The following is a 19181-nucleotide window of genomic DNA, read 5'->3' on the forward strand; positions in this document are numbered from 1 at the left end:
CTCAAGCGTAACTTCATATGACCTGGCTTTGCACAGGCATACCTTTGCAGCCATCATTGCCATCATAAACCCTCATCTGAGATGCAGTAGCAGTATCAATCACATGCAAACCGTGTTGTGTTTTTAAAAAATATTATGGGAGTATTAAATTGGTGACAAACATAAACAAGTGGTGTTAATGTTGCTGGTGGATGTGAAGAAGGGTTATTGTGGTTAAAATACCCTTAAAGGAGTTGTTCACCCAAAAAATGACTTATTTTCTATCAATTACACACCCCATGAAGCCTTGAATTCATGGAGATTTCTTGGCTTTCTCCTAAGCCAATATTTTTATGACCGGGTCATCGGTCAGTGGGAGACTCAGTAGGAGACTCCACCGGTCATCAAATTATTGGCTTAGGAATGCGACAAAAACAAAAAAATGGGGTGGGCTTCATGGGGTGTGTAATTGATAGAAAATAAGTCATTTTTTGGGTGAACTACTCCTTTAAGTGTGTTAATAATAGGCTCCTGTTATGGCCACATGAAGCTGCTTCTTCTTGGACATGTGGGCACATTAGTATGGTAGTGACACAGGCCCCCTCTCTGTTACCTGTCCCACCTTGTGCCACTTGCCTGGCCTCGATTGCCATTGGAGGTTCCCCTGCCCGGGTCACTGCAGCGCAAACCGCGACCACTAAATCTTGTATTATGTCCCGCAAGGCCGGGAAAGTGTCTACGCTGAACACGTGAGTGTCATGGGGCGTGCTAGCCATGTCCCTAAGCTCCCAGTCCACTGCGTCCTGGACGCCCACTGAGAACACCTCCACACCCGCCAGGTGCAGCACCTGCGCCGGCTCAGTCACATCGTCCTGGGAGCGCCCGTCGGTCAGTACCACCACCAGCTGGGCCACTCCCTCAGCAGCGCGGCTGCCCGACGCCATGGTCAAGTGAGCCCGGATCAGGAAGTCCAGCCCGAGGCCTGTCCTGGTGCCACCGCCACGGTAGGTCATGTGCGCTTGGATGTGCGCCAGGACTCCCCGTGTCGATGGGTAGGTGTTAAGCTGGAACTCGGTTCGGGGCGAGCCGCTGTACTGCACAAGGGCGAACTTAAACCCGTCCCCTCCGCCCCCGTGCAGGGCTTCGACCACGCTGTACAGAAACTGTCTGACATGTTCAAAGTTCTCCTGTCCCATACTCCAGGACGAATCCACTAGAAAGTATATATCGGCAGGCAGCCCTTGTGCGCAATCTTCAAAAGAGAAAATCCGAGTTTTGAGGACTTTTTGACTTTTGTTGCTACATAAGCTAAGTCCAGTGATATGAATGAATCTACAGTCTTGTTTTGTTTTGCTGCCAAACACCAGCACTGCTTCTGAATGCAACTGTCATCTGATTGGAATCTGGTAGCATCATTTAGCTCTGTGCTGTTCAATACTATGAAGCGAAGAATCCAAAGCATCCCACTGGACTTGCTTCCTTTACGCTTTCAGAAACTTCTGGTTGATCTTTCGCTAATTATACATTTTGATGTGATTTTCTGTTCTGTAAACAGTTTTACTTGCACCTCAACATATTCTGTCTCATGGAGAAAATAAACTACATAATTATATGAGCATCGTTCCCAGCTCAACAACAAAGCTCAGCAGAGGCACTCTTTTTTTTATTTTATTTTTGCCTTTTTAAATATTTAATTTAAAAATCTAATAATTGTAATGCACTTTAATAACTTAATAATATACATGCTTAGTTTCATCTCACTGATCTCTGCATTACCTGGAATAGTACATACAGTATATACAGTATGAGGCCCTTCAGGTACTGTATGCAATAAGATCAATGGACGTTAGGGTCAATTTACAAGAAGAAAAGAGTGAGCATTGTTGAAAACTGAAAAGAAATATGATTGACAGACAGTTGAGGACATCTGATAAAAGGACACTGTCGGGTAGAAACCTTGTATCTCCATATTTCATCTTGTTGTTTTTATTTGTATAAATGAATGTCCCATTTTATATTTTATTGTATAACAGTTTCACGCTAAAGTAGCGAAAATAGTGCAAGCTGCAATGTAACACAGTGTGACCTTGCAGATCTGCTATTTTGGAAAAATGTGGAACTTTTTTGCCTATAATGCCATGCCCAAAATAGGGACGCCAGGTTGAAAGTGGGTAAGTCTGTCTGTAGATTGTATAAATGTAATCATCTATGAAAAGTATTAACAAGAGTTTGTGACTAAATAATAACATTGGATCCATTGGAATATCAGTTCCATTGCTTGAAAAGTAATGGTTTTGGACATACAAGGTTGCCATCCGACAGTGACATTATGCTTTCTTCACCTGGGAAGAACCAAGTTACTCACAAGTGAACTTACCATCCTGGGCATCAAGCCTGTGGACGTGTCCTGCGATCAGGACGCACAGGAGTGCGCACAGCGCTAACAACCGATGCTTCCTCATCTTCTACCACTGCAGCACCACACAGGAAATCTGTCAAACAAAAACATTATAATTACCACATCTATACAAGCTTTAGGAATCACAAAAGGAATCATTTTCGTTGGCCAAGTATGTTTGTCTCGTTTCACACACACGGGTAGACATGTAAAACAACATGAATCATATTTTAAAAAGCAAATAAAGAGTAGACAAATCAAATTAAAAAGATAGAAATTTAAAAGTATACTTTGGGTGGTGGAAGAAGGCTAAATATTTAAACCAGACTGGTGTAAAAGTTGTCTTACTTAATCATTTAGAGTGCTAACATGCACACAAACACACATAATACCCAGGTAAAAAATGTCAAACTTTCTGAAAACAAAACAAACAAAGAACATATCCAAAGCTATGTCTTTTTATCTATATGTTCTGCCATTACAGTTGGAATTTCCCATGTCGGTGTATGTAACTAGCAAATTATATGTTTCAAAAGCACATACACCACTGCGACCATCTCATTCTCCCACATAACTTCCATAACTTCCATTCCTTAAGTGTCAATAGAAAAGGTTTTCCTAAAGGTCTATCCTTGGAAACATGTCTTCATGGAACTATTTTGGTGGCACTGCTTCTTTCTCGGCCACACACACAACATTGTGTAACCTTCCTCCATGCATCCAGAGCTAAATTTAATCTTAAGCACGCCATCATAGAGAGAAAAAAGGAAGCCTCCTCCCAACACAGCCTCCACACAGCTGTTTAAAAGTGGAATGAGTAAAGTGCCTTGCTCCACTAAAACCACATCAACACCAAGCACAAGCAAATACTTCAGGGTTCAAGGTTTAAAGCAATAACAGCAGCACTTAGCATGGCATCTGTCAAGAGAGACAGATGTTTTGATTGTTTGCTGCTGTTGCTCCACCTGTGTTTGTCTAAGAAAGACTTTTTGAGGATGCAAGCTCTATTTTTTACGACTTACTTCAGCCTCATACAGCTGCACAGTTTTACACCGAGGAGCTGTTCTACCACTGACATAATGTATTGTTCAACCATGGACACAGTGTTCTACCATGAATGAACACAGTGTTCTACTGTAGCCTACCATTGACACAATGTTCTATCACTCACACAATGATCTTTCACTCACACAATGTTCTACCACTGACACAATGTTCTATCACTCACACAATGTTCTTTCACTCACACAATGTTCTACCACTGACACAGTGTTCTATCACTGACACAATGTTCTGTCAATGACTTACTGGGCCAGTAAGCGTAAAAAAACGATCCACTTTTAATGCCAATTGGCAAAAAGGGGTGAGTGAGGCAGTGGCCATAACCTGTCACAAAAAGGCACGTAACTTCTGAGCAGATTAACATAACACCAAAATATTGTATATATATGGTTCTTTGCTAGGGAGCAGTAGGACAGCTAGTGATGGCTTATACCACCTGTACTGTATAAAAAGGTCGGTCAAGATTTTCTCTCCATCATTTCCTCTACAGTGAGAGACAGGGGCTAGCAGTGAAAAGCCAGCGTTATACTGTCGAGCACCATGGGCAGTATTTGAAATACATGTATTTGAAATATGTATCTGAAATACTTTTTTGTATTTTGTAATTTGTATTTGGCCGGGATGGAAAAAATGAAATGTAATTTGTATCAAAATACTTTCAAATATTTTTCAAATAGTATTTTCTGTATTTGAAATACATAAAATACTTTATTTTATTTTATGGGCAGTATTTGAAATAGATGTATTTGAAATACGTATTTGAAATACTTTTTTGTATTTTGTAATTTGTATTTGGCTGGGATGGGAAAAATGAAATACTTTCAAATGTAGTATTTCTGTATTTGAAATACATAAAATACTGTGTGATGTCACTTTTACTCCGCCTCTGATTGGCTTACCCTCAAATTGAACCACAAATGAGAGGCAAAGTAGGGCGGGCCTTGAGTTGAGACAGACAGAGTCAGACCTCCAAGTTGCATCAACTATGTGTTTCTGGTATAAATGTCCATGCCAATTTTATTATTTATTTTTTTACAAACCTGACCCACACAAGCCACTGAAGCCAGCATAGTGGAGTCAGTTTCAGTTTTTGACTTGATGTAAACTAAATAATCTACTAGATAAAGTTCAAGTTGTGGCATCTGTGCAGTGCAGCTTTGTTTATTCACCATGTACATGGATATGACAAACACAGCCACAAGGTTTGGTTTCCTTATGCATTAAAGATAGTTTACTTTTGTAAATTACTGCATAACACATAATGACCAGACAAGCCTAATAGTATTTGTGATGCTATGTATATACAGCATGAAGTTCAAAGATAATTGCCACTTTTTTCAATGTAATTTGGTGGTGGTGGATGTTTGATACAGTTATAGCACTTTGATTTGCTTAGAATTTCTCCTAATCATTATTAATATTATTAGGCTGGCAGAGCGGTTTTTCAGGCTTTGAAGTACAGATGTAGAGGCAGCTGTGCATTCAGTCTCATGCTATAGTTATTGTCTAGTTTTTGATGATAACGGTAACTCTGGCATGCGCTCTCACACACAGTGGTAAACATTTAGGCTGCGTGCTCCAAAACCAAAGACCATCAAAAACACTCTGCTTGTATGGTCAATTTATTCTTAGAAATTCTGACAGGCAATTGATTTAATATGTGGCAATCAATATATTAAATAACCATTTCATAATTTTTTAAGAAATGTATTTTGTGTATTTGAGATACAAAATACGTATTTTGTATTTTCAAAATACAAAAATACGTATTTGTATCACAAATAAATTTCTCTGACCTGTATTTATATTTTGTATTTTGATACTTTGTTTGACCCAGTATTTGTATTTTGTATCAAAATACTTTTCAATGTATTTTTCGCCCATCTCTGCGAGCACATGCTTAATTGATTCTTTAGTTGGTTTCAAATGCATGGCAAGCAGATAATTGTTTTTGTTTTATGTACTAGAAGAATAAACTGTTTGGATGGAACAAACTCACTGCTTTAATTCTTCCTCTACAAACCATCTCCTTCAATGTTTATCATTGGCCCAGGAAGAACTGATTAATAGTATTTATCAGGAAGTTCTATTGGTAAAATATCTCCAAAAGGGGATGTGGCGCTAGAAGCACCGCAACACTTTATACAGAGAGACTGCCACCAACAAGTCATCAATGTGAGAGTGTTTCTGCGTTGTTGCGCTCAGGGAGGAGCGCCCGAGGCCCCGCTGTGTGTTAAGTGCAGGAGCTGCAGCAATGTGGGTGATATTAGACTAGCAGGTCGGTAGCAAACCTGAACCCCGGAGTGGTCTGATTAGAACCACCTGTTAAAACAAGCAGCCAAACCACATTAGCAATTACCTACGCTTGGCAGCGAGGCAATTTTCCATCTTAGAAAATCTTGTGTTCTCAGGAGTGGTGTTGGAGTGGAACGTTCAGTTTCACGGCAGCAGTTTACTGTACCTTCGTTACGTCACTTATTACTCCATTGTGATGTTAAGTAACCATGGAGAAGCTAGAGGAAACATTTCACATGGTATAATGCTGACTATAAAGGAACTAAAGGACAGGTACTGTCCACCTACATAATACATGCAGGTGGACCTGTGTGTGTGTGTGTGTGTGTGTGTGTGTGTGTGTGTGTGTGTGTGTGTGTGTGTGTGTGTGTGTGTGTGTGTGTGTGCGTGCGTGCGTGCGTGCGTGCGTGCGTGTGTGTGTGTATATATATATATATATATACACTGTATATATATATATATATATATATACACACACGCACGCACGTGTGGGAAAAAATACATTTTTAGATATATACTGTATATTATACAGTATATATCTAAAAATGTATTTTTTCCCACACACATTATTTCTTTATTCCATAATAACATTCAACTAACTGCTATCATTTGCGCTAAAAGGCCAAAGAGAATTGATGGGATCTGCAAGCACAGACCGTTCACAAACACAGCTGGTTATCATCCAGACATGCTGTGTGCTATCTATAAACATTGACCTAGCTACTTGCAACATGGCTACACACGTACACAAGCACACACACACACACACACACACACACACACACACACACACACACACACACACACACACACACACACACACACACACACACACACACACACACACACACACACACACACACACACACACACACACACACACACCTCCAGTGTCATTTGCAGGTTGAAGGTTACCTGCCTGATGGTAAACCATCAGACCTGCAGAGCCCCTGGTGCCCCCAGTCCAGCCTCCCCTTAGCCTGATTATAAAATTGAAATCGGCTCCAATGTTGGGGATTACAAGGGGGAGGGGATTAGAAATTCCCTAAACCAATCCTAAGGGATCCCCACGCCAACCTCCGCCTGTCATTGGACAACGCATTTTGTACCAGAGAGGTCTTAGGTTCACATTTACAACTCCAGACCAGCATAGAGGCCATGCTAGCTGCAGGACCTCTGAGTGCACAGCTTTTAACAGCACAGCAACTGTGGACATCTGCACACAAAAACAACTGAACTTTACATGCTGACTTTGGCATTTTATAAAACACCCCAAAACAGAGTCCTCCATGACCATAAATGCAATGCAAATGAACCCAAATTTACAGTTCTGGCAGCCACAACACTCTGCAATTAGGGGGATGGACTTTCACCATTTTCACATAAGCAAATAAACGGCAGCACCAAACAGAGTAAGACACTAAACAAGAAATGGCCTGGGTTGGCACACATGGCCCGTGACCAGGGAGCCGTTAACCATTAAGTTAATGATGGAGAGTGAAATCTCTCCAGAGCTCCATGGTAGAGGCCAAGACTAGGCCTTTTTAAACTGCTGCAATGGCCTCACAGAGTCTGTGTGCTGGCAGCCTCATGTGCCAAGGCGCTGCATGAACAGCACTTGCAATGTTTATGGCGAGAAAAGTGTTGATGTCTATTAGAATGACTGGATTTATGTCTATTTTGATGTGAAGTAAAGAGGAGAGATTACTCTAAACTGTGTGAGGATGACGTGTTTTGGCATGCAAGGGTGGTGAAGTCGGTGGTGAAGATGTGTATTCTTCATTTATAGTTTATGAAGACACATGAGGGTGTAGTGACGATGACAATGATTACGACCTCCTGACTCACTGTACACATACCACTGCCCTCTAGTGGTTGATAGAGATGCAACAGTAATGTACTCATGAGTGTATGGTGATGAGAGAGCTGGCCAGTATGAGTGCATTTGATGTTCTGAAGAAACGTTTGTTTCACAAGAGCAAATGTTGAATTATGAGTTGGTAGTTTGAGGAAATGACTCACACATTACAGAATATGAGGAGAATGGCTAAGTATGGAAAGTGCTGCAGAAAAGTGGAGAGTGTATTTTTTTTAAATACTACTCATATTGTTTTTCTTAACTACGTCGTCTCAGTTTAGCCTGCAGGTTGGAAATAAGTCCTGCACTACAGCTGTGACATCATACACTGTAATACAAATAAAACTCAATTGATTATGGCATATACAGTATATGCAGTATTCAAGCAGTATTTGCAGTTGCTAATTAAGCATAACATTGCAGCTATTTAAACAGGAAGCTGAGTGGAAGGAAAGTCTGACCTGAGGGAGTAAATGAGGTGAAAATCAAGAGACTTGCTGTTTGCCAATATTTGACAGAAGAAGACAAAGCAATCATGGAATAAGTACTGTCTGCTAATACCGGTAGTATTGGCTCTTGTTGGTTGTGGAAAATAATCAGTGTCTCCTGTAAGTTCTAAGTGCAGCATCTCTCTGAACCTACCAGATCCTTCACAAAGCTTTTCACAAGGATAGAGAAGCTGAACCAAAGCCAATCACATGTACCAGGCAGGCAATAATGAAGCATAAACACTGCTGTATAAAATGCAACAGTGCGGGTGGAAGCCGGAGTCTGTTTATACTTTACCTCGCTCACTGTTTATCCAGACCTCATTCAGGATGAGAATGCATATTGAGTTGGGGTAACATCAATAACAGTGCATGAGTCCTCACTTTGTAAACGGGCAAGTCACTTGTCTGAATGTCAAGATAAATGTACCAAACAAACTTTTAGGAATGTCGGGGGTTCTGGTGCCCAGACAAGACCTCCAGCTGAAGGAAGTGTGACAGACAACATGTGCTTTCTCCCACCGTAAAATAAGCACCACTGCCTCCCAGGACGGGTTGCTCTCTATAGTACTAAAGGGGATTCAGTTCAGTCAGGTATCAAGAGGTGATAACGTTGACAGTATTTCCTGGTGTTGTCATCAGTAACCACCAGCTTCCTCTGTCTAAACATTCTGTGTAACTGGATAATTACACTTTACAGATACAGACCACAGATTATGTTCACATTTTGTATTGCCATTTCAGATTTTTAGTGCTAATGGTTATTTGTCTGTATACTCTATCTATCTGTCTGTCTGTATACTCTATCTGTCTGTCTGTCTGTATGTCTGTCTGTCTGTCTGTCTGTCTGTCTGTCTGTCTGTCTGTCTGTCTGTCTGTCATACATGTATTGTCTGTCTGTCTGTCTGTCTGTCTGTCTGTCATACATGCATGCATACATACATACATACATACATACATACATACATACATACATACATACATACATTATACAGTATATGTTTTTTGTGATTAATCATTAGCATAATTGGCATTTTAAATAGGCTACTATAATCTTCAAAAGATTTAAGTTTGAGGACCACAGGGCCATGCTCCGAACGTAACCATTACTGTTACTGTTTGTAGCTTTTCTAAGAATATTATCAGAACGATATATCGCTGCTGTATTATATGTGTGACAAATACACACCTTGAACCTGTGACACGCCTCTGTTTTCAGATAGAGGGTCTAAAACTCTAAATGAAGCTCATACTTCTGCAGTGAGAAACTATGAAAGCCTAAGTTCCCCTTATACAGTAGATACATTAATGGGCGTCATAAAGTCACTGTAAAGCCAAGTCTCTCCTGGAATGTCCAGCCTGAGCCAACATGACAACAATCTGGCTTCCTCTGACCATCACACAGGAAACACACTGGAGTCCTGCCTATACAGGGAAAACACTGCAGTCCTGCAGTCCTGCAACACTAGGCCTGTCCCCGACTAAGGATTTGTATAGTCGAATCTGATTGGCGACTAATTGCCAATAGTCGACTAAGGACCCCCCCCCCCCCATAGAGGAACATTCCATTTGGGCTGTAGGGGTGCTTAGTGTCTGATTTAACATATACTATTGGTTTCTCCCAATAAATCATGATGTATCCTATTTTTGGCAAACTATTAGTTAATCAATATTAAAAACTAGGCCAATCTCTCAGTCGAATAATTAAAAAATATATATATATTTTTTTTAATAATTCGACTAAGAGATTGGCAGTCGACTCAGACACCCCTCGACTAATTAGTCGACTATTCGACTAGCAGAGGTCAGGCCTAGTAAACACCATATACATAAAAAGTTAGACGCCTCTTCCGACTCTGGGGCGTATGTATCTGCGGGCGCCATATTGGGGATGGCAAGCTCATAAGAGGCAGCAACTAGTTAGTTACTGGAACTTGCCAAACTCCACACTCGGATTTGTGAAATAAATCGGATTTTACTGCAGGTTCACCTATCATGTTTGTGTTTTCCTTTCTTACTGTAAATTGCTCTGGAATAAGAGCGTCTGCTAAATTCCTAAATTGATGTGTATAGTCCCTGTCAGTGCCAACTCCTACTGTTTGGTCTGGTAAGGGTTTAGACAACCGCATCTCCTCTGATACACATGGAGTTCACCAGCCGCTTCTTTTTACCTGTGAGGAGTTTCATCAGGAGGAAAAGCATGTGAAGAACACGCTATTCTTCCCATTTCAGCTCCCTCCCAAACCGGTGTCCTGACCAACCTGAAGGAGCCGCTAGGGTAGCAACAGATGCCCTCCCCTGGAGGCTTTCCAATCCGTGAACATTCTTACCATTAGAGGTTTACATTTAGCATCTTTCTGTTGACAGTGAGATGGATGAATATGCTAATTTCAATATAGTTAAAGGAGGAACATTTTGCCTTTTTCAACATCATCTCCATATGGGTCCTAATGCTTACTATGCGACAGCGCCATTTCTGTCACTATATATCCAAACTCCAATATTGAAATGTCTGCCTCCTCCGTCCTCCATCCTCCTGCATGGCAGTGTTAGGGTGAAATTGGTGACCTGATGAAATATGTGACCATTTTGTGGATTTCACATAATGTCAATGTCAGAAAGTAAAATCACTGCTGTTTGTTAATTAACAGAGTATACTAGGTTTAACTCAGTTAATAAACAAACAGCAGTGACACTGACATTATGTGAAGTCCACAAGATGGCCACATATACTGAGGATGGAAGACGGAGGATTCGACAAGTCTGAAATCTGAGTCATGGAATTTGGCTTGTGTCTTAGAGGTGGACTGTGTATGGTTCAAAAATATGACTACCGATGACATCATCAGTGGTAATTTCACACAAAACCTTTATTTAAAAAATAAATTGATTCAAGAACAGTGGCTTCAGGGGTGTCATTTGGGGTCCTAGAGGATGGCAACTGCCACTCCCTAGCATTTGCATTTAAACTAAAATTCTATTATTGTACACATTTTCTCCACAGTTTTTGCAGCTTAATGCAGAGCTATGGCTCGTTGATAGGAGTGCTCCTGAGCTCTAAAATATAATATTTTTACTGTTTTACGTGCGTGTGTTCGTGCGTGCGTGTGTGTGACGGTCACATATACGGTATATTCTATACTGTATGTAAACCTACGTGGTTCAGTGTTGTACTTATATGTTCCACAAGGAATCTTCTGCATATCTTGGTGGTATTGCCTCATACCAGAGAGCTATTATTAGCTAACTATGTAATCACCTCAGATCAATGTCATATTGGGAATACAGAATAAGTTTGACAATATTACGGGGCAGCAGTGGCTCGGTGGTAGAGCGGCCGCTTGGGAATTGGAAGGTTCCCGGTTTGATTGTTGGCTACCCCTGGGTTAGTGTCGATATGTCCTTGAGCAAGACACTTAGTAACTAGCACCGATGAGCAGTTTGGTGGTTTGCATAGTTTTTTTTACAAATGGCATCCTGTGAACGGGTGTCAGCAAAACTTCTTCACAGTCAGCGGTCGGCAGTCAGCTCTACTACAGAACACGAACGCTGTCGACCACATTTTACAGATGGACCTCACACGTTCTTCGTTTAAGGCAAAGACCACACACACACACACACACACACACACACACACACACACACACATACAGAGATACATCTCACATTACTCCACAGCATTCACTTAATCTCAGTCTCTGTCATTAATGAGCAGCCACAGTTATACAGAATAGAAAAATGACATTTACAACACTCTGTGCCCTTGCCAAGGGTGACGGTAAAGGGCCACAGAACCCAAGCTCTTTGTGGAGTACAGCTCCACAAATCAAGCTGTCACCAGCACACACTTCACACACGCAGCCCCTTGTGCATGGTTTTAGTAAGAAGCAAATATGCACCAGCCCAGTCACACTAAGGAGACGCATTGTCCCATTATGAAGGAAACACAGTACCCTGAAACTGTGCAAACACAAAGATATGAAACGGGTACACCCATACACACGCACTCACTCACTCACTCACTCACTCAAGCACACACGCACACTCTCACACACATACTGTTCATGCATGCACGCACACGGATACATGCATACGCATGCACACACATACATGCGCACACACACGCACCTCTGCACGTAAGTTATCGGGCTCCATTGATGTCAAAATCACACATTACGCATGCGCACGCCCAGACACACACACACACACACACACACACACACACACACACTCCCCTTCCCTCCCCAAAGTAGCAGGGGAGGTCTGTGGAAGGTGTTGACAACCACACGTCTCTTCCAGCTACATCCTGTCACCTGACAGAGGATTTTCACAAGAGCCAAATGCCAATACCCCAACTTCCACACTCGCTCACTCCACTCAACGCGCATTAGTCCCGCCTCCGAGCGAGTAGAAGAGGATTATAATGTGAGACCGGAGTAATCAAGCCGGCTGGACTGACAGCCACATTCACTCACTCACTGCTCCTGCATTTCATGTTGCATATTAGATGCTGTTTTTCTCATACTGTATATGCGCTGTTTGACATGCATTCGCACACACTAAACAGCATGATTGTATAAATAAAATCAACCCATTATTGAATGTGTTGCTTCAATAGCTTTGATCACATATATATATATATATATATATATATATATATATATATATATATATATAAATGCACAGTATCTCTGCAGTTTAATTAGCTCCAATCGGAACCTCTCCCTCCGCTGTATAGCTCCGAGATGAGGTTCCACTGCGTAGGGTGCCGGCAGAGTGCGACACCGGCGAACAGTGGAACAATATGGTTGATTCTTACCTTTTTCCGCACATCGTATCCAAAAAGTAAAGGTCGTCCCCCCTGCTCTCAGATGTTTGAAATTTTAGTGGTCAAGAAAATTTAACCGACGGGTTGAAGCAAGTGTTTAAATCGCTTTTTTAGTCAGCCTGTTGCCAGTCAACCCCCGTCCGCATGCGCAGTACTGCTCCTGTTGAGGTTGCATTGGGAAAATATGGCACAGGCTGACAAAAAAAGTGATGTAAACGCTAAAATTTCTTTACCGCTAAAATTTCAAACATCTGAGAGCAGGGGGTACTACCTTTACCTTTTGGATATGATGTGCGGAAAAAGGTAAGAATCAACAATATCGGCCACCGTTCACCGCTGTCGCACTCTGCCGGCATCCTACCAAACGGGACCTCATCTCGGAGCTATATAGCGGAGGGAGAGGTTCCAAACGGGCCTACAGCTTAATCAAGTGAGACAGTTTCACCCTCAAACCATTCAACACACGCAGGCACGTTATGTTTACATTTGAGTATATGGGCACGAAGAATAAAGTTTTGTCGGCTCTAAAACACCCCTTTGAAGTCTGCAACGCGGCACTGCTGTTTTATTTCTAAAAACCTCATCTCCCAGACAGTGTAGTCATGGTTTCCCTCCCATAGCCAGAGGAGACGGTCTATCCAATAACAGAACAGATCAACACACAGGCAGTCAACACTTCCAGCGAGAGAACAGGCTGAAGTCTACACGCGTTGTACACTCGCTGTTTGCCGCTGCAAGCGGCTTGGAGAGCTCACTCGCTCTCTGGTCTCTGCTCCTCCAAAAGCAAATTACCATTTGGGACAAAACTATTTCCGGGTTAAGCTGGAGGACCGAGTGTGGAGTGAGCGAGTGAGCAGAGATCTGGGTATTGGAATTTGGCTCAGGAGAGGGTAAAACACCTGCAGAGGTTCACACACTATCTACCCCAGTTCCCAACCAGTAGGTGTCGCTACTAGTGCAGCGATAAGAACACACATAAGAACCAAGGGGCAAGGCTGAGATATTTACTATGAGGCCAACCCGGATGTTTAGTAAATGTCCAGCGAGAGGCGCTGTTTCACCCGTGCCGACCTGTGAGTTCAGAAAGAATTTATTTTAACGCAAGCCGATGGGTTTTTACCAACTTTCAGACTCGATTTTCTTACTGTAATAAAAATTGTCATAAATTCTATATGCTTCCAGTCGCTAGTTTAAAGTCTCCTTTCAATCATCAGGATATGCGTTTTGCTAAATTATGGTTCTATTTATTATAAAATTGACGATAAAGTAGGCTATTCTCTAGGAGGGGCGGGATGATTTGATTGACACGCTACACAACCAATAGCATTCATTCCCCGCCCCCCGCTCTTGATTGACAAGTTACCCAACCAATAATGGTCTGAACTCATTCTGACGCGTAGTGAAAGATGGCGGAGCCACAGTCTGCAGCAAAGGATTCATTTTCGGTCTGTAGAAAGCAGCGGAGGGGGTTTGTCCATCTCATTTATACAGTCTATGATAAGAACACACATAAGAATACCTTATCTCTGCTACATAAACGCCAGCATGTACACACCCACGGGCATCAAACACAAATCCATGAACAAACCACAAGTCCTGCACTGGGAACATTAGATCACATTCTCACATTAACTCTACATGAGGAGCTCCTTAACAGCTAACCACACATGAACTCAATATCCCATCTATCCCAAGTTGGAATCGGATGTTATGGGGTATCTACAGAGTGCACCGCCAAAAGAGCTTTCACTTCTGCTCATAGGGTGGCACCACAAATGTGATTTATACTTGATTTATACAGCCCGTCATACTACTTATCTAGAAGCTCACGACGTGTCATGGTGCAACGTGTTCTGAGCTTGTAGACTGGCTATTTTCACTGTGCGATGACAGAGTAAATTAAGCATACTCTGCTACACTAAATGGAACAGAGCCCTAATATTACTAGACCAGTGCCCACCCGCATGTCGGGAACGATGCAAGTTGTAAATGCATGTCGCACCCAGTCATACGATAGGACCCGTTGTATCCATTGTCGTTGTTTACCTTGTAGACTGATGCTGTTAGGTTCTTGGTTTACCTGCTGTGACATACAGTAGTTTACAGAAGCACTACAGTGTCTCTCTGCATTTGCGTGTATGTGTTTACCTTGCTTATTGCAAGTCGCTCTGGATAAGAGCGTCTGCTAAATGTCTAAATTGTAATTAACATCATGTTGCAAGCTTGTAGATCTGCTATTTTTGCGGAATGTGTTCCTATTATGACATGTTCTGAATTTAGAATAGTGATGCTAGGGTTCAAGTGGTTAAGGGTTTAAACATAACCCATCCATACTAGAAGCAAAGAAAGCACACAAGGGTGTCCGTATCAACATTAATATGTTTCACATTTTAAACCGTAAACAAGTTTTATTGTTCACACACTGGAGCACAGGCCTCTTTGTTCAACCGTCTGACTATCAGGACATAAACATATGTGGTGCAGATGAGAGGTGGATCAATGCTGAAGTTCAAACTGAACCAGGAGTCAGGGAGGCCAGAGGTCCAGAACGACACAGCTGGTCTGTATCAGACGGTCTGATACCTCGCAGCTGTAGGTCAATCTATGCCCTCAGGCTATGGCTGAATTTGCACATTGAACTTGACATTTCTGCAACATTGGTTAGGAATGCAGATGTTTACCTGAAGTCTGTTATAGAAGAAAATTAAAACATGCATGATCCATGTTGACAGCTGAGTGAGAAAATGAATTGCAGCTGACCTAAAGGCCAATTTTGGTTCCAGAGCACAGGTTTAAGTCATACATTTCAGGTCATGAACTCTGTCTTTAATTATATTTTGTCTGTCAACAGCTTCCCCCAACGACAGACTATACATTCCTAAAAGATGACCACAGATATACTATCATGCTTTTGAGTTAATTAACCACTAATTAACCACTTCCTTGATGCCTCTACTTGGGGGGAAAATATATAAATAAATAAATTCAGTATATCAGAACTTTAAAAAATAGGCCTCTTGTTTTCAAATAATAGCCTACAAAGCTTGAAACTGAAATGCAAGGTTGTTTCCTACAATACATTAATTTTATATTGCTAATGCTATGAAAAGCAAACATATTTGAGGAGTCTTGGAGGGGAAAAGAATCAGCAAAAGCTATTTGTGTTACACTAAATCCCGAATTCCCCAAATTAACCATGCACTTATTGTAGCAGAACTGGTGACAGAATTGCACTTATGTCTATCTGGCAATTACCAGAAAACCAAACCATCAATTCTACTTGCATCCATTTCAAAGGTTACACTCAGGGTTAAAGAACCATCTGATTTTCTTTTGGGGGGGAAGAAACAGGAATGATCATGAGTCATGAAACATAAACTCCCAAATGACTGCTGAAGGAGGAGTCATGAAACATACTCTCAAGCGTTTTCATGTCCAGGACCCTCAAATGAATATATGTATTTGGCTGCGGTCCCCCATCTGAAAAGAGTTTGTGCCAGTTGGACCCCCATACAAAATTTGTGTTGTTTTGGATTTCTTGAAAATAGCAGATTTACAATCTTACAACACGTCACGATGCAACACATTGTGAGATTGTAGATCTGCTATTTTCAAATAGCACATGTATATAGGGTAAAAGTGGTTAAACAGATTTTGAGGGTATATTAACACATTTGCTTGGGACCCCCTGGAACCCCCTCAAGGACCCGTGGGGGTCCCTGGACCCCACTTTGAGAACCACTGCTCTGAGTTAGAAAGAATTCTCATTGCTAAGACTGTTCTCGATGATGCAACGCCAACATCACTCTAGATAAGAGCTTTCAACCTGCCTTAATGAGCTGAGTCCTATATTATATCAAATATATATAAAATATTCTGTAGAAATATATACAAATCAGAAACTCAAAGTAACTCCTTGCTTTTGAACAACAATGAACAATATCTCTCTATCTTGCTCCCACCATCATAGCAAGTCTTACTAGCCTATAAAAACAATGTGACTCTCATAACATCATCATTTATGGCTGTTTTCAGCATTCAGTGTTCCAGTTTAATTAATTTGGCAGATGAAATTAACTTAATTTACTGGAGAGAAAAAAATCACAAATTGCACACAATAAAACATTTCCACGAAAGCACACTTGAATTCCTCTGTCTCCAGTTGGACAACCTCGTAGGAGAGGTTGAAGATTAATGGCTCACACCTGGTTTTTCACCCTGCTCGTTGGTCCGAGGGACCAAACTCCCCCTGGTTTCCATAGCCCATCTGGCCAGTTCTGTGGAAAACACTCTTTCTTCACACTTTCCACTTGTGCATTTACTTCAGAGGGTGTGGTGATCAGCTACTGCTGTACTGAGGATATCTCCTCCGTTCAACCACTGATTAATTTGTAAGAACCTTTCCCTGGATAATACAGTTTGAATGTTATCTTACTGTTCATAGGGAGGATTTCTTTCTTTAGGACCAACTATACCAGTGGTTCTCAAACGTTGTCATTTCAAGGACCCCATGAGATTGTACATCTGAGTGTGTACAAATGGAAACAAATGGACCTGTAATGGTCCATTTGGAACCCCCTCAAGGAACCCTGAGGCTCCCTGGACCCCACTTTGAGAATCCCTGAACACGATCATGCTTATTTTATGTGTCACAAGAGACAACTGAGAGGTAATGTTGTGACTCTTAAGTAACAAGAAAATATTTACCCCAGGGAGGTTCAAAAGAAAACAGTGAACAGTTCATTTAACCTTACATTGCAATTAAGAGAATCTGATGCATAAACTGCACGCCAGCAGACCTTTGAAAGAGAATGCATCACATCGTGGCAAGCGAATCCTTATATGTTCACAGATCTGGGACTACTCAAGTATCTCAGCTTGGATCTTTATGTGGAAAACACACAGAGTGCAAAAGACAATTATTTTAAACATAATCACTAAATAGAAAGTTGCAACAGAGAAGAAGCATCTCAAAAGGTAAAGGGCACACACACACACACACGCACGCACACACACACACACACACACACACACACACACACACACACACACACACACACACACACACACACACACACACACACACACACACACACACACACACACACATGTGCATGCATGCACGCGCGTATGGGCACACGCACGCACACGCGCGCACACACACACACACACACACACACACACACACACACACACACACACACACACACACACACACACACACACACACACACACACACACACGTGCGCGCCCTTCTCCATTCGTTTCCAGTGCTCCCCACATCACCAGAGTCAAACACATTGCAGAGGGCTCCTCCTTTGCCCTGACTGTGGTTTACCTCCAGCCCTTCCACTCTTCTCCACACCAAAATACAGGCTTCACTCATATGTTAAACGCATGCTGTCTGATATTTACCAACTGTACGTCAAGAAAAGTCGCAGAACCCCATGATTATGGCACCCATCATATGCTCACATGTTAAGACTAGAAAGCCATTTGTGGTCATTCTCACACACATGCCTTCAATCAAGGTCAGTGTCAGTGTGCACAAAACAGAATAACACCAGAGAAAAGCCCTGCAGCATTTCTCTCTCTTTTTTTAAAAAGCTTTTTCTATTTTGGAAAGTAATAAAACACCCAAAGCTTCTCCTTCCACTTACCAAGAGCTGAAACAGTTGTATTCCACAGTATTTGGTTTAGGGTATAAAAAAAAAAGAATGAATGAAAAAACTAAAGGGGAGAGAACAGCTATGCTAAATGACGACACCACGTTGGCCTGTTGGTCATTATCCTCCTGGGTACTTTCTCCCTTGCTGGACGGTCCAGCTCCTCCCGAGAGAATGCAGATGAGAAGAAGAATGTTGGTGGGGTCACCGGTAAAGCGAGGTGCAGAGAAAACAATCCCGGGTGAGGAAGGGGAGGAGGAGGGGGAGACGTTTGGAGACGGACAGAGACAGGACACAGACACCCTCTCGGTCATTCACCAGAGGAGCTGTGGCTCGGACTCCAAGGCTGGGATGGGACAAACTCCCAAACTCCTGGAGCTCTGCCACCTCTCTTTTTCCTCCTCCCACTTTCTTCCAAAAAAGACAGGGGAAAAAAGGAAGGAAAAAAAGAGAAGGGAGAGAGGAGGGAAGAAAGAAATTTAAAAAAAGAAAAGAAAAAGAAAAGACGACTTAAACGAGAACCAGACTCATACCCCTGTTTGGTCTGGATGAGAGCAGTGGGGAGGATGATGTCACAAACCTGGAGTGGGATTCTCTCCTTCCTTG

At 41.9% G+C, this 19181-nt stretch overlaps 1 protein-coding gene across 1 annotated transcript in view; it reads right to left on the reverse strand.

The window, feature by feature from the left end:
- col6a3 (collagen, type VI, alpha 3) overlaps positions 1 to 18915 on the reverse strand; it is a 99698-nt gene extending 80783 nt beyond the window's left edge. Inside the window, exons 1-3 of the mRNA XM_084085304.1 lie at positions 18570 to 18915; positions 2357 to 2471; positions 602 to 1231 (exon numbers count right to left, since the gene is read on the reverse strand). Of these exons, the coding sequence (XP_083941430.1) occupies positions 602 to 1231; positions 2357 to 2441 (715 nt within the window). The 5' untranslated portion in view covers positions 2442 to 2471; positions 18570 to 18915. The remainder of the gene's footprint in view (positions 1 to 601; positions 1232 to 2356; positions 2472 to 18569) is intronic.
- Between the last annotated feature and the right edge of the window lie 266 nt (positions 18916 to 19181).

The sequence above is a fragment of the Gymnoscopelus microlampas genome, assembly GCF_963454915.1.
Source record: "Gymnoscopelus microlampas genome assembly, chromosome: 17".
NCBI lineage: Eukaryota > Metazoa > Chordata > Actinopteri > Myctophiformes > Myctophidae > Gymnoscopelus > Gymnoscopelus microlampas.